Genomic DNA, 22,486 nt, shown 5'->3' with positions numbered 1-22,486 from the left:
CCACTTACCATCAGGTGGACTGCATGCTCGTCTGCTACTTCTATATTATAAAAATAAATAAATAAAAAGTTTGGTCGCACGGCAGCCCTTACATCGGCAGTGTGGAAACAGCTCACGTCAACAGCGCGGCCGGCGGCGGCGGCGCGTAATCACAGGGCGCGCGCTCATTATGCCCTAAACGACAAATTAAACCGCGTTTCTATTATCTCTGCCCATCGCCCAGCGCCCCGACCGGTTCCCGATTACACCTTCGCAAATTATTCCTGTAAGCTTATGCTTCGCGCCTGTTTATGGTGCAGTACGGCTTATATGACGTAATAGAAATATATACTTAACTTTTTTTTATAATATAGATGTAGCAGGCGAGCATACAGTCCGTATGATGGTAAGTGGCTACTGCCGCCCATGGACATCTGTATTCAACCCCAGATAGGATTAGATATTGTGTCGCTACCCCTGAGAAGTAAGCTGGAACGCCTCGGAAAAATAACCCTTAACACGCCCTTCAAGCCAGAATACAGCAGCGCTTAACACTGCTGTTATGAGGCAGGAATAGGTGTGGTGCCGCCGGAGTCGAACCCCAAAGGGTTTTACCACCTTCAAACCTTAACTAGAGCCCTGCTGAGGTAAGGAGCTATTCTATCGGTATATTAGTTACGTGTCGTGTCACTGTGAAAGTACATACTGATCTCCGAATCCTCTAAAACGATTTGTTAGTGTAGGTAATAATATTTTGTTAGTGTGTCACGTATGTTTGGTGTCAAATTGTAAGATATTTTTGCCACTCTTGCTACTCAATAGGTAGCGCTGTTATTGGGATCTTTATACTCGTGTTATCTATTTGGTGAAACAATACGGATAAGCCACAGACCCGTAGGGCAAACCCATTGGTACATTATAAAAATCCCTTTCGATGGTGTACATTTCAAATGTTTCTGCAACTCTCTGAAGTCTTAAAAGTGCTTTTCTATCTCTGAGAACTAAATTGGAGAGCTTAAAGTTCCTATACATATATTGATCACATATAGAACTGTAACTCTACGGAGTCTACAACCTACGTTCTGGCTGCATAAAATAAACTTCTTATGAATTATTTATTTAACTAATTTCGGTAAGGAATAACTTGTGGAGAGGAGACTGATTTATTTGTTTTATTTAATTTATTCACCGCTACTGCGGGTTTTCATTAATGTTTTATGACCAGAATGTTTTATGGCTAGTTAGATAATTGGATTTTAGTCTACGTCTTATAGTTAATGTTAAAATAATTTCATTGTTTTGGATAGTCACTTTGTATCTGGCTAATTAATTACATTTGAATCACTAAAGTTGAGGTAATGGAATTTGACTCATTCATTGTGAATACAAATCTTATTAAAAATAAGAATTGTAGTAGTTAAGACTTTCTTTCTTTCTTTCTTATTCTTTCTTTCTTTCTAAGAGATCTTTCTTTAACACTATCCTTACCGCAGACCTGTATTTGTTTTTTAGATATAGGTCTGTGAACCTTACCATCGCTATGATGTCTTAGCTTCTGTTTATTAGGTATGCTAAGGTTTTCACTATATTATCTATCTTTACTATTATCGCATTTACTATAACGCTGTCGCCGTAGGTAGGGCTCTAATCTTATCTGGGGTTGATTACAAATATCTATTCTTGGTATACTTAGGGAGATTTATCAGGGATACTCAGGGATAGCAAGGCATCCGTGGCCGATCTCATATAGGACTTTCATATAAATTCATAGACATAATAAATAATAAATTCATAATTTCATAGACATAAAATATAGGCGTCAATAGTTACATACTATCAAATAAACTGCATACCTACTCGTTTGGTACAGCTACAATACAAAAAGAAAACCTTAAATTCCACAGCACCTACCATAGGTACCTACTTTTAAAAGTGCCCGTCATCCCGCAAGAAAAAGCGATCAACAGAATTATTGAGCGTATTAATATCTAATCTCGCTACCGATTGGGATTAATTGATACGGAGCACCCGCGTTGATAGTTCAGCGCGAGATTGACGGCTCCGTGATGCTATCGCTAGCTACTGCATTGCTTGAAGCAACACCTGATGGTTACCTGGTAACGGTAACCAAATTGGTCGAATGGATTTGATATTGGTAGGCCATCTTGGTAATAGAAAAATATATCTTGATTTTTAGGTTTCCCTACTCAAAGGGTAAAAACGGAACCCTATTACTAATCCTCCGCTATCGGTCCGTGTCACACACTTGGGTAATTGTTTACTAAGTATTACATCTGATAGTGCTGGTGCGTAACGGTAATGAAATTGGTTGACTGCCAAATTTTTAATAGCGGAAACAAGAACCAGAAAAGTAGCGAAGAAAATTTGTCTTGATTTTCTTACGATAGTCAATACATCTGGTGGTTATACTTTGCATAACAATTTTTTTTTTGAGTTAAATGGAATTTGGCAAAATCAAGAAATATTTGTATGACATGATGGGTTATTACCATAGATTAGTAAAGATTACTCACTCCTAACTAGAAAATGTACCCAGTTTTGAGAATTGAAATACTTGCGTAAAAAAGTTTTGCCACGTCCCCGTGCTAAAATATCCCTAAAATATTTAAAATATTTATTTATTTATTATGTAAATTCGTGCAAATTACGCAGTATTAGTTATTTATTCGTAAATTTTCTCTAAAAATGTTTTTATTTGTCAAGAATTCAAAAAAAGAACTTACGATAATAAGCCATTTGTGGCTTCATTCAATTTCAAGGCGGCGAAGTATCTTTACTAATCTATGGTTATTACAATATCATGTCTCAAACTTAGCGATTGTCGTACACTCCAGTAATTGACATGTATACTCTATATTTGACATGACATGTGTACATCTATAACTCTAGAACGAAATGGAGAAAAACGTATCACCTATCTTTTTATGAAAAAAATTTAGACCGACTCAACTTTTATTTGAAGTCAATCCGAAAAGATCGGCTTTTACATTCTGCTATGTAAATCAAAATTTCAAGTTCCTTTTTTTAATGAAATTTGTTTAATCTTCTGTGGCAACCCTACCTAAAATACGTCAACGTCAATAAGTCTGGAATGTAATTTCGACCTCGACATTTACTTTGTTGACTGAAATGTTAGTGCTCATTGATTTTGACACCTGATAACTATCGACTAACCTTTAACATACTAACAATCTAACAAAAGTATATAAATAACTTCCATTTTTACGTCTATGTATAGGTATTGCACTTTGTTGCTCAAGTCATATTCTAGGTTTTGTCGCAGTAAGAACTTAGAATATAAAAATATGTATAGATACCGCGTTGCCTGTTTTAACATGTCGGAATTTCATAGTCAATTTTTGCACCTTTTTGATTTTTAAATTTTGTCACAAGTAAATATCAAAAGGTACCGTACGTTTCTCACTTTTGTTTTTTTTTAATATTAGAGTAGCACATAAGCACGTAGTCCACCTGATGGTAAGTGGCTACTGCCGCTCGTGGAACACTGTAATCAACTCCAGATGAGATAAGAGTCCTATCAGAGGTCGACCACAAATGCGCCGCTATCCCTGAGGACTAAGCTGGAATACCTCGAAAAAGTACGTCTCCCTTACCACGCCAAACCACAACACATAAGCGTTTAACACTGCTGTTATTATAGATATAGGTGTGGTGGTACCGCCGCAGTCAACCACAGAGAGTTCTATCAACTTTTAGGTTCTTACTTTTCTAGGTTTGAAATTAACCCACTCAATCGAGGGGCCCTAGGCCTATCCCATGCACCTCTTACGATTGATGAGAGGAGAGAGGAAATATCACACTTGTAATATTATTTTTAATAAGTCTGATCTACTTTACGATACTTTACTTTACGATAATGATTTCTAATCTCAAATTACGACGCGCCACCTACGACGAAGTTGAAACATTTTACAAAATACATATTATAGATGTTTGCTTCTTATTTTTGATGCAAACTCGGGTAATTAGAAGCTTGTATCGCGTGTATTAAGATCGATGTCAGCCACGCTACTAGAATAAAACCAAATGTTAGGTTGTCACGACAACGACATTTTATTTACAATCGCTCTTGCATAAAAACTATTTACCTACTTACTACTAACTTAGCATTTTTTGAAGTTAACTGCGACTGATAAAGGTACAACTGTGTATTAATCTGTTTTACTCAAGACTTATACGAATACCTATATCATCGTTAAATGACTCAAAATCATAAATAAACTATTTTTTTTATTTAAGAAAAAAAAAATACAGTTTTAGCGGCCAGTAATAATCAAATCACTCAAAAACGGGCAAGTAACATTTTAGTATTCATTTTAGTATTTTTTAGTTTTTATTTCAAAATGGTGATTTTTACAATCATAAAATAACGAACTTCTCAAATCCATATTTGCTTTATTTTATTCCAAGTCTTGTCACAATCGTAGTCGTACGAGTCGTGTCGTAGTCGTAGTCGTAGCGACGAAAGAGCATTCCAACGCTCACGACTCGATGCAGTACAGTTGAACGCGTAACACTATCGATAATATCTTACAGTAAATTGCCACTTCACTCACTGCCACTCCGTTTAAACTTGATTTGACGGTGTCAAGATATTAAAAAAGTTGTTAAGTAGAGCCACGGACTTCCTTCTGTATTACGTACTTGTTTTAAGTATGTAGATGTATGATTTGTATGAATGTATTAATAGCTTTGATAACTAAGTGAGTTCCACTTGCTCTAAAAAAGTGTTTTAGAGAAAGTCGTGTTTATCGTAAAAGCGATCTTATTTTGAACTAAAAGTAATGTAGATTATTATTGTATTAAGTAAGTGTATTTCTTGATTTTCTTGCAAATGTGTTAAGGTGTGTCTGTACGCTAGAGGTTTTTCTATAAAAAACCTGTTATTAATTTTAGAAGTAGTTTCTTGATTGTTTTTAAATTACTGCGGACTTTTAGACACGTGTATGTTTCGTTATCTTGAATAACCGTTGCATTGAATTAACCAATACTTAATATGTTATGGTAATCCATTACTTTCCCACTTCTGGGCTCAGGATTCATAGAGTGAGAGAGGTTCAGTAGAGTCCACCGCTTTTGAGATTTTTTTACAGAACGTTCACAAAATCTGCACAAGGATTTCTCTTGTTTGTCTTCGACCAAGAAAAATAATTGTTAATACGCCCTTAAATTTCAAACAATTAGAGAGATGCCCCTCGAACTTCAGACCGCAATCGAAACACCGAATTTCTAACCACTGTACTATCACTGCTTATGAACATGTAATATATAATATACGCATATACGTATCCTCGTATACGTATACTCTTGGCCCGTAGAAATAAAACCTTAAGCAACAAACGAATTAAAGTTAAAACGTGTAAGTAATGGCGCACAGCCTAATGAGTTTCCGTGCTGACGTCCGAAATTGTCAGGCAATGAGTGTGATATATCGGCATTGTGTGAGAATCAGAGTCATTCGAGTTGGCTTTTCATCCACTAATTAATAGTACATAAGCTATCACTGCTTATATACAATTTGTAGGTGGTAGAACCCTTAGTGGTTCGACTCCGGCGGCACCACCGCCACACCTATTTCTACCTAAAGACAGCAGTATTAAGCGCTGCGCTGTTATAGTTTGAAGGGTATGGTAAGAGACACATACCTACTCTTACGAGGCCTTCCAGCTTAGTCCTCAGCGGTAGCGGCGCATTTTTGGCCGACCTCGAGCCGGAATCTAATTCCATCTGGGGTTGATTACAGATATCCATGGCAGTATTCACTTACCGTCAGGTGGACTGCTTGCTTGTCTGCTACTCCTATATTATAAAAAGCAGTAAAAACGTAAGCAACAAACGAATTAAAGTTAAAACGTATAAGTAATGGCGCACAGCCAAATGAGTTCCCGCGCTGACGTCCGAAATTGTCGGGCAATGAGTGTGATAAATCGGCATTGTGTGAGAATCGTCATTCGAGGTGTCGGAGGTGACTTTTCATCCACTTACTAATAAATACTAGGTTATCACTGCTAAAATACGCACGTAGTTGTATATTGCTTACATAAGAATAACTACTGGCCTGTAGCAGGAAGTAAACTCTTCGGCAACCTATTGCTATCCCACTGTTGGGCACGGGTCTCCTCTCAGAACGACAAGGATTAGGCCAAATGCCACCGCACTAGGCAAGTGCGTATTGGTAGACTTCACATACATTTGAGATTATTAAAGATCTCTCAGATAGGTATGCAGGTTTCCTCACGATGTTTTCCTTCACCGTTAAAGCCAGTGACAATTAATTTCTAATACGCACATAACTTTGAAAAATCTGGGGTGCCTGGGACTCGAACCTCGGACCCCTCGACCGAAAGGTCCACTTTCAACCACTAGGCTATTAGGCGTTTCGTTAAAAACTCAAGCAACAAACGAATTAAAGTTATACGTGTAAGTAATGGCGCACAGCCTAATGAGTTCCCGCGCTGACGTCCGAAATTGTCGGGCAATGAGTGTGATAAATCGGCATTGTGTGAGAATCGTCATTCGAGGTGGCGGAGGTGGCTTTTCATCCATTAATTAATAAGACACGCCTCAATCTCAGGCTATACGGCGGCTTTAATTTATTTTAAATGTGTGAACAAGTTGGATTTTGGACTTGGGTATTTCGTAGTGGTTTTGTGATTTTGTCTGATCTCAGTTTCAAAATTTGGACCAGTAACGCTGTAATTAGACTTTTGACTGTTTATGAATAGAACCTCTTGATAGGTTACATTTTGTGGTATTTAGATTTGTGCCTTAAACAAATTGCTTATACTTACGTACGTACTTATTTTGACAATTTTCTAAAGACACGATTGGTTTGATTATTACAGCCTACAAAAATATACAAAAAAAAACAATATACTCGTACCTTGCCTTTACTTATGGAATTGACTCCTAATTACTGAAGTTGTACTTACTCCTTCCCTTTCATTTTCTGAAAATTAAAAAGGAAAAATCCTTAATAGCTGGTGCATCATTAGATAGATAATAAATCTTTATTTCGTTCTTTGTATCTAATATAGGGCTCAAATAGGTACCTATGTCGAAGTGAAACTAACCATTTGACAGCCAAACTATTTGTCTCCTTATAGATACTTACAAAAATCTTAATGACAAGATAATAACCAATTTCAAAACTTATTTTAAAATTACCTAACACTAAAGTTATTGCCCGCATCACGTCAGTTGCTATCAAAAAAAGTTAAACTTTATCGCTCGAGGTGCTAATCACACTGGGCATTATGTTTAAGCTTAGTTTTCGCAGAAATAATAAACTTATGTTGGCAGATGTCGAAGTCGTTTTTGATGCGGCTAATAGACGTGTTGGGTGAACGATTTATTGAATAGTGTTGTGCTATGTTGCGAATGTATCGATAAAAATAAGATTAACATGTGCAAAACAAACGTGCAAAAACAAATTGACCGATAACACTTTGTTTATTAATAATGATAGGTAAATCAAGTTAAATCTTTAATTGTAGTCATTCTACTGACTTATACTATATAATATGGTGACTCTATCGCTAACTTATCAATTTCTTTAAGGTAGGTACTTTCTATGTAGCAAATATTGGAAGCAAGAAAAATATAACTTCACAGCTTTTAAAACAACACATTGCTTTTTGGTACGACTCCGTTAGGTACTTAAAATTTAAATGATTGGTCTTTATAATAATAAACGTTTTAATTCAGTTACTTTTCCATTTTATAAATAAATATGGTATCATACTTAGGTACATTAGGTACATTATGTTGGTCTTAAAAAAACAAATTTATCAGGTTTACATACTTGTTTTTCTTTTACCACATTTTACCAAACCATGCAAAAGTATCGTGGCATATCGACACATCTCGTCTCTATGTGCGGAGAGCGGCCGCCCTGTAATACCTACGTCCATAATCTTAAAAATACTATATTATTAGGTGGACTGCGTACTCGTATGCTATTTAAAATCTTTAAAAAAGCATTGTTGTTAAATATTATTATTGCTATTTCCCATATTTTATCGAACCCTGCCAAAGTATCGTGGCATATCGACACATCTCTATGCGCGGAGAGGCCGCCCTGTAATTTGCCGCGAGTGTCGGCTATTACGGCCGATGCCGAGATCGTAATAAATACACCATTAACGCCCCCGCAGCACCCGAACGACACGACCACTCGGTTTGACCTCCTTTGGTCCTTTGACTTTGATAACGTCATACCAAGCATGTGACGTGAAGATTTCTTCATGGGAATCAGTAATGATTGTATTCAGGTTAAAAATAAATGTGATTCTCATTATTTCGTGCGAAAGATTATCTCGAAGAAATCGTGATGAATGAATATTATTCTTTTTAACGTAATATTATAGTTTCTTAAAATCTCAAGTATTTATAAATTAAAAGTGTGTAAATAAATAAATATTAATATATTGCGCAATTAAGTTATAAATGCAGCGAATTAGGATGGTACAATGGCTAAATCTGTACCGAAAATTATATTAAAATAATGACATTAAGAGGAAAATAAAAGTATTTTTTTTTTGTAAATATTAGAAACCTATAAGTAGTTAAAAGCGTGGAATACATGTTTTGGAAAAGATTTGGCAATTTCAACGGTTGCACTACGTTACGTGAGAAACGATGCGTGGGATACGTTTATCATTAACACCTGTTCCTTTTAAAGGGCTAAAAAGTCCATCCTTGCTAGCACTACCTGTTTTGATTCGCGCCGGCGCCTGAGGCGATCCGTGGTGATAGATTAAATTCGACACGGCATCTCGTGTCATGCCAATTTCGAAACTCCGACCGGACCGTACCGTCACGCTCATTTACCGCTCCGCTCGTTCGACGGACCACATTAATAACGCCCCACATCACTTTAGACCCAAGGCTTTACCAGGGTTACCAGCTCATAAGAATATTTACCCTAAGTTCAAGTTAAAAATTCGTAATTACTCACAGTTGCATAAAAAACAAGACGATTTAGTTTAGAGGTACGATATACAAAATCTATCTCATTTTAATAACGATATTTTTGTCATATTAGAAAGACCATTTAAAATACTCATAAAATAAACCTCCGTAAAAGTTATCCGATTAGGTATTTCCCGGCTAAATTTAGGGGGGTTCCCCCTTAAGTTGGTAACCCTGATTTAAAGATTTAAGATTTAAAGATTTTATTGAACAAAAACACGTTACAAAAAATACAGTAATTCGTAAATTATATATATTCGTTAATTATATAAGGATTATGATTGCTTAGGGCACTGCTCGAAGTTCTTACAAAACAGCACTAACATTAATTTAAGATTTACTTACCATAGTATCAATACACTGTTAATCACCATTGAACTACGGATTCATTTTACTTACCTAAATTTCTTTCTTTAATATACGAAAGAAATAGATAGATAGATATAGTAAAAGATATGCCATCAAAAACATAACTTGTAAAAAAGGCAAGTCTCGCAATTCAGTTTTTCTGCCGTAAAAAGTTATGAGACCATGTAATACCAAGTCGGTTAATTTATTCAGTCCCTACTTAAGGGTCCCTCTGTCTTAAGTTACTTAGTACATAATTAGCTAACAACATCTTATAGGATCATATGAATATTCAAAACCTAATAGATTGACTTGGCAATCGTACTAAACAATATAATTTAATATAATATGTTACTTGTGGAACGCGATGTGATGCGATTAAACACAAGGTACTCGTATCAATTTTACAACTAATACCAATTTTCGGTAAAAACCCACAATATTGTTAAGGTATAAATATGGTTCAAAACTATCATAATTCATAAATACTCTATTCAGCTATTACCACCAACTCGTCAATTTTCAATCACTACCAAAGTGAAGTGTGAAAGATGCATTAAGTATTGAGAAGCTTGCGAGTTGCGTACAGTTAACTGCGTAGCTCGTAAATATGCTTCGACGAAATATGAATCGCCTAAATACTTCACCTTTAGGTATAAGATTCTTTCTATTTCTATGCTTATTCTTTTACAAAATGTGTTGAAAGTACGATAAACTACAGGTAATCTTAGAGTTTAAAGTTGTTTTTATATGCACAGACGTTGAGCGTATCAGGCAAATAAACATGGTTCAAAACTACAAATGTTATTATAACACTCATACTGTATTCAACACATTTACAACCAACTCGTCAATTTCCAATCACTACCAAAGTGAAGTGTGAAAGATGCATTAAGTAACGCGAATAGTTTCATAGATGTGCGAAAATAGCGTTGCGTGGAAAGCGGTGGCGGTCGCAGTCTCTAAGAAGCGATACGGCGTAGTGAGAAGCTTGCGATTTGCGTACAGTTAACTGCGTAGCTCGTAAATATGCTTCGACGAAATATGAATCGCCTAAATACTTCACCTTTAGGTATGAGTAGGTATTAGGTAGTTTCTATTTCTTTTCTTACTCTTTTACAAAAAATAAGTTCTATAACGGTACACTGGTACCTCTTAGGTGCTTTTATATAAGACGTTAAGCGTCTCAAGCACGCGCGTGGGAGACAAAATAATATTTTTATATATAGGTAAAAGACTTGAGATTCTTAAGTAAACATTAATGTAGACTAATGCAAGTAATTACCAATTTTAATTTTTGCTTACCTAAGGTCATTATTTACAATTTTCTAGATAGTAGTTGGATAATTTTGGATTTTGGCAGGCAAAAATTGGTTAATATTCATTCATTCATCGAAAATGAATAACTTAAGGTAACCTAACTAAACTTTCAATTTCCAGTATTGAAATTCCCTTAATGAGATTACTGTAAATGACAACTAGATGCTCCGTATAACGAGCAGAATTGTATGTCGTAATCTTTGATAAGTGAAATAGAAAGATACTTCACCGCAAGCATGATCAGTTATTTTTTTATTCGTGACAAATAAAAACAGTTTTAGAGATCATTTACGTATGAATAACTATCGTAATAATCGTAATCGTAATTTACGTAATAAATAAATAAGTATTTCAAACATTTTAGGAACATTTAAGAAAGGAGACGTGACAAAACTTTATTTACGCAACAATTTCAATTCTCAAAACTGGTTACTTATTATGAGTGATCAATCTATGTATTTCAGTTGTCTAAGGACGTAAGAGAATTTTGCATAAGCAGTTGACGAGTGTAATAACGTTTTATGGGATTCGAAAACGCCACGTGGCCCGTCGGTGGCCTGTTCTCCGAACTGGTTTATAGGCCATGCTCCAATGAAAGTTAACGAAGGAACCGACTAAACATATTCGTGGAATAGAATCCACGGGTTGCGGACGAAATAAGCAAAAGGAGTCGCTGTCTTCCTAATAGTTCCGCTTCCTTCTCGATTTATTTAGTAAATTACTAGGAATTACAGGATACAGATAGTTAATAAAATGCAGTGGAAATTTTCAAAATTATCTAAGCGTCTATGTAAGTCAAGAGAATTAGTGTGTTGTTTAACATTACTTTATCTGCCACCAAATTCAAATCTACCTAAACTTGATTAAAAACGCGTGAAAACAAAGCTGGGGCTTTGCTTCTTTCTTTCAAGTATATGTGTCATTCTACACCAATTAAAACAGAATGCGATCCTACTATAACCCAAAAATAAATGTAAATGGTGTAGTTGCTAACAAACCTAAGGAGGTTTCTAACAACTTTTCTTTTTCGATGTAAGTTATGGCATTTGAAATCGAAAATATCTAACCGAACATTTTTCTTCTTTCTTCAGAGACCCAATGGAGCTGATGCTGATGGAGCAGCAACTTCTCCGGTCGCCACTGCGGCTCTACTCCGGCTCCAGCGCTGGGGACGACGAGGCTGAGAAGCGAGCAGCGTGGGCGAGGACGCCGCCAGCGCTGCAGCTCCTCGCGCTCGGAGGCCGAGCGTGGCCCGCCGCCTGGCCGCAGCCATTGGCCCTACCACCAGACCTGTGGTTACAGAAACCCCCCGCGCCGCTCAGATACTGCCCCTACCCGCCCCCAGCGCACCCTGCGGCCTCTCGCCCCGAACACTCGCCCTCGCCGCGACATCCGCTGTGAACGCAAAACCAAAGGTTTCCTGAACTTTGAGAACCAGTGACGTGGTGACGTCATTCTTGTGCGAAGTGCTGTGACGACATCGATGCAAAGGCTACTCTGGTTGACGGTCGCTACCTATTTAACTATAGAATATTGTAAGTAAACTTAAACGGTACCTATTACTATTATATTAACTGTCTATATTAAAATAGATCTATAGATTGTCGTTAGATTTATTGTAAAACATAATTTGAAGGTTCCTACCCAAAAAGATAATAGTTTTAATTGTATAGATAAATCGATTTATCAATAGTTACCGCATGGCTCGGAAATATGCAAGAAACAGATTAGTAAGATTCGTTAAAATGGTTAATTGGTAAAAATATTTAATTTCTTATAAAACTTGGATATGTAGCGGATCTTATAAGTATACAGATGTTTCGAAAAAATATGAACCAAAGAGTACGAATTCATTTGACACAAATCCAAAAGTTAATTTATATTTCCTTTGAAATATTTTCCACTAGAATATTTTCGTAATAGCAATAATCTCAACATTCCCAAAATGATATTATAAGTACCTATGTGTATGTACTTCCATTAAATTAATTGTGGTGTCCTATTTATTAACTTGTGAAATAAAATGTATGATTCATGTTTACACTTATAAAATGTCATATTATATTGTACCTATATGTCTACTTACTATCCAATCAAATTTATCGGTGTAGTAAAGTCATTTAAAATAATTTAATAATTCGACATACAAAGTCTGAAATATGATTGGTACGTGAATTTAAAAAGTTGTATTATGACATATATTGGTAATAAAATATTTGGGAGTCACTTAATCATGATTAAAATATGTAAACATATGCATTCATAATATTCAATTAATTGATTTAAAAATACACGTTCGAAATTCAAAATAAAATAACTTATGTGTGCAAGATGAAAGATTATATTGTTACTCCCACAGGCGCGCATTCTCATATTTTATGACTAATCCGAACTTTACTGCTCGTCTGTAAGGCGCCTTATTTTAAAATCCGTTAAAGTTTACATTCACTCATTCATTCAGTAAAATTACATTCGAATAGTTCCTTCTTGTAATTTAATTATTGTCATGTTCTTGAACCAAGTTCCGTTGTAATCAAAAATTTGTTACGCAATTTATTTATAAATACGGCAATTTATTTTGTGATATTTTTTAGTGCTGTGTAAAATAGTAAAATGTAATGTTGTAAAATCACATTACATAGAACAATCAATAATCATTCTTACTTCTGTATTCAATCTAAAATAATAAGTTTTAAATGTCTACCGGTAATATGAAATCAGTGATAAAATATTATAATATATTTAGTATTATTAGTATTTGTGTGTACATTTTAGTGTTAAGTTTATTTATATTCCATCTCTGTTAGGTTAAGACTTGTATCTATTGTATAGTGGTTGATTAAATTATTTTTGTAGAGTAAGCACTGTATATAGGGTACACGTAGTTGTTTGTATCGATTAAGGGGTTGGAAGGAGTAAGTTAGTAGGAATATGTCGTGATTTGCTGCTCACATTTCTAATAAACCCTATTTTATTATCTCCGATTTTTGTTAGGAAATGGGAATTTGTTGGTTGAAATTCGATTCTTAATGTAAGTCAGTTTTCCATATGTTTGTGTTACGGCTGAAATATTACTTATACTATGTACTTAAATTAGATACGATGTTCCATAGTCACACATTACGACGACGTGCCGTGAAAAGTGACGACATCGTAATGTATCACGGCACGACGTCACATCGTGACAGGATGTCGCAAATAACTGCTGGCCAGTTATGGAATGCTATTATTAATAGTGTCACTGAAAAAAAAATGTAAGCAAATAAAAGAAAAAATATATTTAGACACGTAGATGGAAGTATAAAAGAAAAAAGATACATTACAATAGTACTTAAAATGGTCAATTATTTATTTATCTGTTAGTATCAGAACCCTTCACGATTACTCTCTACAGCCCTCTGGGGAGTGGAGAATTATCTCTGATTCACTGTTATCTCTCTATAGATAACTATAGCGAGTAAAAGATTAGGGGAGGAAAGGATAAATGTTTTTCTCTTAGATTTTTATTGTGCTATGTTTATGTAATGGTTTCAAATTAATTAATATCCGTGCACAAAAAAGATATATAAAACTTGTAATATTTGATTATATTGCCTTTTTTCGAAACTCATCGTAAAAGGTTTATTTATGCACTATTTTTTTTAAATTACTTACTGTCAATTTACTTTATTTCTTGATTATTTTTCATAAACACAATGTAAAAATTTTGCAACAATATTTTTAAGGAATAAAAATAATTAATTTATTTATGGAACTTTTTTGTTACCATTACTATCATCATGTAGTATGAAATGTGAGCAAATGACGCGATTGTAGTGACACATATCAGGGTGCTGCCCTACGTGTTAATAAACAGAAAACAAATTTAATTGTTGTTTTATTTATTTATTTAGTCGCTAAGATCACTTACCTAATGATAATACCTTAACTTGCCTAGTAGTTTAATACCCCACACAAAAATCTGTATCCAGAATAAGTTCCATTAATGCAAGATGGAATTAAATTGATTAAGCGGTATATTTTTATAAGATTGAAGCACAAACGAGCATGCAGTCCACCTGATGATAAGTGGTCAGATAGGACTCCATAACAGGAGTAATAAGACGACCCGCGTAGCAGAGCGGTCACCATACCGGTCTGAAACGCAGAGAGTAAATGATGAGTTCAGAATTAGAAGGATTAGGTCATAGTCCGCCGCGCTGGCCAAATGCGAATTGGTGGATTTCACATACCTTTGAAAACTTTTTTTAAGAGGTATGTAGCTTTCTAACGATGATTTTCCTGAGCCGTTTAAGCAAGTGATAATTAATTTCTAATACGTATATAATTTAGAAAAATCAGAGGTGCCTGGGATTTGAAACTCGGACCCCTCGATTAACAGGCGGAGCTTCTTAACCTCATATTAAATCTATTAAATCCATAAACGTTTAAAACACGATATATTACAGCGAATTAAAAGGATGATAAACGACTATTTATTCAGCTCCATGAAATTATAACGACATTAGATCTATTATGTGCCACGAACAGTTTAATTCGATCTGCATTCATAATGGATGAATTTGCATACCGTAGCATCTGCGCCAGTACGCTGTTTATTTACCAGTGCTACTCAACGTGGGTTGCGACCCCCTGGGGGTTCAAAGTTAGAAGGGGCCGCGAAGATATAAGGACATTCCAAAAGTCCTCTGTAAACAACCTAATTTGAATAAAAAAAAATGTTTTGATTTTAATTTGAAGCCTCAGTAAAGATAAACAAGATAAAGTATAAAAATATATTTCTATTAAGAAAATTCCAATCAAAATACATTTGTAGATACTTTGTAACTTAAATATGAAAATAATTAAAAATGTCGTAGGTATTTGATATTTGTAACAGAATAAATTACAGATTAGAAACTTTCCCGGAAAATATCACATACTAAGGGGGTCCTGACAAAGGTTGAAAAACACTCAATCAGCCCTTAGAACCGGTTTAGGATTAAATATGGGTTATTAGTATTTTAATCATTTCGGTCGTTTCAACAAATTTATTGCATTTTTATGACATCACCTTGTTTATTGTTCTAGTGAATTTTATTTTGTTGCTAAATTAACTTTAAAATCGGTCATTAAGTCACCAGATGTTTTAGAATTTGGCATATTTTTTTGTATGTATCCATACAATATAAATCTATTACAATCTCATACATGCGTTCTAAAACTCTACATAAAATAACTTATTATAGATAAGTATAGATATCTCACCGCCTTGTAATTGGAGGAAGCCATTAAATGGCTTAAACGGCTGAAATTTCTGTCAGCCATTTAATAGCTGTTATGGTGTAATTTACGCGGAACAATGCCGAAATGCGCAGTTAAGACACGAAATCGAAGAAAAAGTGCGGAGAAATATCGTATCATTCGTAAATGATTTGAAAACTACATTTTTTTAATAATTTTCAAACACGAAAATAGATGACAGTGACACTTTCAATTGTCAAAACTGGTTACATTTTCCTGTAGAGAGTCTCTAATCTAATCTTTACTGATCATTATAATTTGGCATATTTTTGTTGTATGTACCAATACAATACAATATAAATCTAGCACTATCTCATACGCGTTCAAAAAGTTTAATAAAATAACTTATGTCTACTTTAAGCTATCTCTATATTAAAAAATAAAACTATTTCTTGATCCAATTTACAACTTTTTTTATTCCCGCGCAAACTACAAGTCTAACGCCAAGATCGTTATTTTCTTTTTTATGCTAATGCATACAATCGTGTAACGCATACAGCCAGTGACTATATAAATGGACTCTTATTATTATACAAATAACACATAATGAAAATAACACAAAATAATTAATTAAAATAATACTATAATTATTTAATTGGAATATACGAGTATTTCTAACATAATTATAATGAAATGGCGTGGCCATTTTCCACTGTGCTGGTCAAGTGCAAATTAGTAGACTTCACACACCCTTATTTTTTTTAAACTCTCAGGCGTGCAGGTATCCTCACGATGTTTTCCTTCACCGTTTAAGCAAGTGATTCAGACGTGCAAGTCCTCGATTTGAACCCTGGACCCCCAAATAAGAGGTCGAGTTTCTAACCACTGGGATATCAGCACAGATTAATAAATAGTTACATATCAGTGATAGGTTTAAGGTATAATTTGTTATTTAGACATGAAATATTTTATAAAACCTTGGGAATTTTATTCAGTATTTTCCTTATATTTAAGTCACAATATATTTTATGGGTCATAAATTAATAATTTATAATATTTATGACGACGCATATAACCTAACTAAGTAGGTATCGTAGAGTACCTACGGCCCGTATATAGTTATGAACCGTTAAGATTTACACGAAGACTGTAAATAATCGTCACACTTTTATTTTCCGTCTTTATTAAGTGTCATTAGGCATTATTAAGCGCGTATATCGATGATGATCGGCCTTCCGTCCGGACGGTAATTGGCGATGCAGCGGCCTACAAATTGAAAGCGGCCGGGGCCCCGGGCGCGTATTGATGGATTTGCTGCCATCGGAAAATTATAGCCGGCCCTTGCGACAGCTTCGCAAATTGTGCGTATAATGCTAGTAAATAATACTGCATTCGCTATAAATTCATAAGAGGCTAGGACGCGAGCACTAAGTATAGCTTTCACGCACACAATACGCGTCGCCGACACGTCGATATGGCCCGTCTCTTTCGTTTACGTCTCGCGTTAATTCCGACGCCGGACACTTTATCTATATTTTCGATTTTTTGTACAGCATGCACGTGCATGGTTTCATCGCGCATTGTCTGCATTTAGGTGCAAAGCGAGCGTCGAACGCGCATAAATTAACGCGAGCATATTTCGCAGACGTCCACTGATTGACTCCTTTCATTATCGTCTTGCATTGTTCGCCACCAAAGAAAAATTGCACAACCTTTTGGAATCACTACACATTTCATAATTATGGACTATTGTGGCATTGTCGGAGCTAATTCTTGGGGACGAGCACTGGGACGAGAGCGGAGATATATTGAGGAACGTAAAGTCGGTGCCCGATCCCATAATGGCTGGCGTTGATTAGTTTTCAAGTGAAACACTAGTTCGAGGAAAGGTCTTCAGAGTTTAATGTCTTGTCACGGAAATGTTTGAGGGATACTGCTAAGCAAGTGTTCTCTATTCGTTTTGTGTAAGTAATTATTAGAAATATATGTAGATTCGTAATTTCTTGTGAGATAATTTAATTAATGAATAAAATGTTGCCTATTTCTGTTACATAATAGCAATGTTATGCGTTGTTTATTTTTTGTATTCTGGTTTGAAGATCTTGGCAAGGGAGACATACCTAAGGTGATATCACTTAAAAAGTAAAATAAACCTTTTCAGGGATGGCAATTCAACAGTCGCGAACCCCAAGCAGAATTTTTATATTTAGAAGTTCTGTAAGATAAGTAATCAACCCCCGATATTACTCATACTATCTATCGGGGATTGCTTACTTACCAAGGGTGGCAATGACCACTTACCATACACATTACTATTACTTAACTGGCTTATAAACACTCATCGGATTATGTTCTGAGTGATTATAGAATACAAATGTGTCGCCTATGATCCATGAGATGTCATCCAAATTATAAAAGTGAAAAGTACACGGAAGAATAAAAACTAGTTTTTTGTTTCGTGGAAAAATAGTAGGAAATATTATCTACACTAATATTATAAAGAGGAAAACTTTGTTTGTTTGGTTGTAATGAATAGGCTCAAAAACTACTGGACCGATTTTAAAAATTCTTTCACCGTTCGAAAGCTACATTATCTACGAGTAGCATAGGCTATATTTTATATGAAATATATTTGATAAGTAGTTTTTAGGCGGTACAAAGTTTGCCGGGTCAGCTAGTATATAAATGAAATTTCCTATTTCTGCTAAATAATAGTAATATAAAACGTTGTTTTTTCTTGTATTCTGGTTTAACGATCAGGGCAAGGGAGACATACTTATCTGAGGCGTTATCACTTAAAAAGTAAACTAAAAGTTCAGGGATTGCAATCCATCTGTGACGAACCCCAAGCGGAACTTATTCTATTTGTTCCGTGGAAAAATACTAGTTTTATATTACAGGAAAATAAATAAATTGCTGATAGAACCTACCCATTGCGCTTTTAAGCGTATTTACGATTACGTACGATGGCATTAATTGCGCTCATTTATCGGGCGTTATGGCGGCATTGTTCCCGTGGCGAGATTATCAGTGATTAAGGGCGATAGACGTCTCGGCTCACGTGTGATCTCCGGCCGGTCGTGCCCTGCTCGAGATCGCGATCTTCATTTGCCTGGGAGCCCAACAGATCGCTGTCTCAAAGTATAAATATTCTCCGCGTTACCAATGTAACTTTCAAGTTAATTGCGGGTTTATTGGCGGTTTATGACCTTTTGGTAAGTACCGATTCTATTCTAACTATTAATTTTGTTTAATGAATCTATTGCTTTCTGGCTTTGCCGGCAATATAGCTGCGATGTTCTCATATGAAGTTCAAATAACATTTAAGTAGGTACCTGCTTTGTTCAGCAGTTATAATTTTGCAATGTAAGTTCCTGTTTCTTTCTATATTTTTTCCTAATTCTATAGTCGATCCTCATCGCGATTATTACTTATTGTCGTAACGAGTTTATCTGTTGTCTTTGCCAGTAATATAGCGGTTCTCATATATTATCAGTGCATCTTAACGTTCAGGGGTTGAAAACTTCCAATCTAGTTAGATTTTTTTTATTTTGGAATTTAAGACTTCACATAAAACAATTGGTTTCGATAAGTACCTATGTCAGACTAATCACTTTTAGATTTACCTTCCAGAAATCCAATTACAATCCCTTCCGTTAGTAATTCGACTTAACAAACGCTAAAGTGAGACAATTTGCGGCTCTGACGTATTTCCTATCGGGTACCGTTCTAGTCAATCGCGGAACGGTCTAGATGTCTACGTAAGGCTGACCACACACTGGCAACTAAAAGTTGCTTAAGGCTACCATTTTGACGCTTGAGTTTAAGCAATTTAATCGCTTCTGCAATTTAATGCAACGACTTACATGTTTGATTTGTATAAGTCAATAGTCGGTTGTTTACGCGTTTTAATAAGCTTGTAAAAATCGCCGGGCAGTTTGATAGTAGTTTTTATAGTCGCGTTAACAAGTATTCAAACACAAATGTCATTATTAATATTCAATCTATCTTATATTTTGCCAAAGATCGAAATTTTACCAGTTCAATCTTTGGTAAAAATTTGACAATTTGTCCCATGAAATTTCGACATTTGATTCGTAAAAATTGGGTATATTTGTAAATAACGAATTCGAGCGATAGTATCGAATGGGTGATCAGCCTAAGCGATCGAATTAGACAAGTCGGTTGTCCGTGGCAAACGTTTTTCTAAGTCAATGTTGTAATTGTAACGGTGTCCGTCTGTCGGTCGCGTCCGGCGTCAGCTGCCAGCTCTAGTAGACAAGTAAATAGAGGTGGGCTAATCGTCGTCAGTAAGGGAAACGACGAATTACTCCGTCACGGAGTTCCCAACAATTGCTTTGTTTGCCGATAGATCTAGAGCGGTCGGCAACCTTTTGGTAACAAGGGCCAGATAGTGAAATGTAATGAATGTCTGCATTTGGTGACAATAAGATCGTCAAGAAAGGATCTGAAATTTGGTGTCGAAAAAATTTTTTCGTTATTTTTTTGCAAAAACGATTTATTGATTTTTATTTGATTTTCATGAAGGAGAGGAATGCGGGTGGAAATTTTAATTATTATTTCATGTTGGTACACATATCTTGGTACATATCTTTATGAGGTCCCGAAGGTTGCCGACCCCTGATCTATACGATTGATACGATGTGGCACCTGTGTGAACTTTGAATAGAAAATCGCGAAATCCGTTGTATCGACCGGTAATAGGCTTGCGGCGAATAAATTGCTATTGAACAGTACGCTACTTAGTACCTATCTATTTTTGTTTCATATGTTGCTGTGTTTGTTGATGTTTGATATTGAAGTTCAAGGCAGTGAATCCGTCCTATATTTCCTATATTCAAGGGAAAAATACTAATTTAAATTAGAATTGAATTTTAGTTGAATTGAAAAAAAAATTGTAATATAAGAAATATATACTTTGATTGTGACTCTACATTTGCCTATATTTTGCATACAGAAAATAAAATAATTATAAACCTATTATGTATAAACATTTCATTTTTGTGTGATAAAAATTTATTATTTCTACCTATATTGCCTTTTCGAACAACCTTTTTATACCATAGAAGCAGTTGTCGAGCATCCATCTGGTAAGTCGTTGCTGCCGCCTGTAGTCATATGTATTTAACCCCGGATAAGATTATACTAATACCTAAGCTCGGCTACAGATGCGCCGTTACTCCTGAGGACTAAGCTGGGATGGGATGCCTTGGAAAAGTGAGTCTCCCTTACCACACCCTTTAAACCAAAACACAGCAGCACTTAACTTTACTGTTATCAGGTAGAAATAGGTATGGAGGTTGTGTATCCGAAGTGGAACCACAGTTGGTCTTACCACCTTCAGATCTTCCACTAATATCCCCATATATAGGCCCCATAGCTCATGCACCTTTTTTTTTCTTTTTTTTTCCTCGAGGGGGAAACCTTCAAAAGGTACCTGGTGCCGTGGGAGCGACACGGGGTTATGTGGGACTTTTACCGCACTAAAACCCCCCGATGGCCGTCCTCGGCGCTGTGTAGAGGACTCCCGGAACTACAGGGACAATAGCTCATGCACCTATTCCAAAAACAACATCGATCTATGAATGTCTCCGAGTCTAAACTATACATACTAAAGCCGAAGAAAGTTACTGTTGTCCACATATTACAACTAATTACGGGATCAGGGCTTGATTGACGAGTAGTTGGAACAGCGTGATTACCTAGCGCGGAGAGGAGCTGTCGTAGTGTGATGGACAGCGGACAGCTCAGCACTAAGATTATAGTCTATAGTAGTCTATACCTACTGTATAGGTACTAGTATTGTAAAAAGGAAAAACTTTGAAAATATTTTGTTTGTTTGTAATCTATAAAGTGTGAAGCTACTGAATTGATTTTTCTTACCACAGTTTAAATTTTGAAAGTAATGCTTTTGAAAATTGTAGAGTCGGTTAGAGACTTTCGTGGTTCAACTCCGGAGGCACCGCTATGCCTATTACTGCCCAATAAGAACATTGTTAAGAGGTGCTGTGTTCTGGTGTAAAGGTAAAATGACAAAGACACTATGTATACGAAACGTTCGAACGTAGTCCTTAGAATAGCAGCGTATTGTTGACTGACTCTATCAGTCCAGTAGGAGCCGAGAATTATCTTAATTTAAATTATATTGAAATATGTATGCGTACCTTATCGTATTTGTATAAGTGACAAGTTAATTGCGTGCATTATAACTACAGTGAAACCTGGTTAAGTGAGACATCAAGGGACCTGCAATGTCGTTTCACTTATAGAGGTATTCCACTTACCCAGTGTCTCAGATACACAGGTATAAATAAATATCTGTCTCATTTACAGAGGGTTCCATTAATAGACGTGAGAATACAGGTTATAGGAATTTGTGGGTAGAATAAGAATGAGTAAACAAACAATGTTATCTCAGTTACAGAGGTTTATGCATATAAAATTTACTCGCTGTCTCAGTTATAGAGGTAACTATGATGATAAATCGAAAGAACAAATCCCAGATATAGAGGTTTACCTCGTCCCACTAACAGAGGTAATTCAGTGCCAAAGTGTTGGGACATCAGCATGAGTTCCAGTT

General features: G+C 35.6%; 1 protein-coding gene across 2 annotated transcripts in view; it reads left to right on the top strand.

The window, feature by feature from the left end:
* Positions 1–12,881, top strand: part of mid (midline) — a 146,696-nt gene extending 133,815 nt beyond the window's left edge. For both annotated transcript variants that reach the window (XM_073080749.1, XM_073080748.1), the window contains one exon: positions 11,754–12,881. In XM_073080749.1, the coding sequence (XP_072936850.1) occupies positions 11,754–12,063 (310 nt within the window). In that variant the 3' untranslated portion in view covers positions 12,064–12,881. The remainder of the gene's footprint in view (positions 1–11,753) is intronic.
* Positions 12,882–22,486: the final 9,605 nt, after the last annotated feature.

The sequence above is a fragment of the Epargyreus clarus genome, unplaced genomic scaffold, assembly GCF_041222505.1.
Source record: "Epargyreus clarus isolate Ecla_fem2 unplaced genomic scaffold, WU_Ecla_fem_2.2 ptg000015l, whole genome shotgun sequence".
NCBI classification, from domain to species: Eukaryota; Metazoa; Arthropoda; class Insecta; order Lepidoptera; family Hesperiidae; genus Epargyreus; species Epargyreus clarus.
Note: the sequence above shows the minus strand (reverse complement) of the source record. Positions and strands in the feature narration are given on the sequence as shown.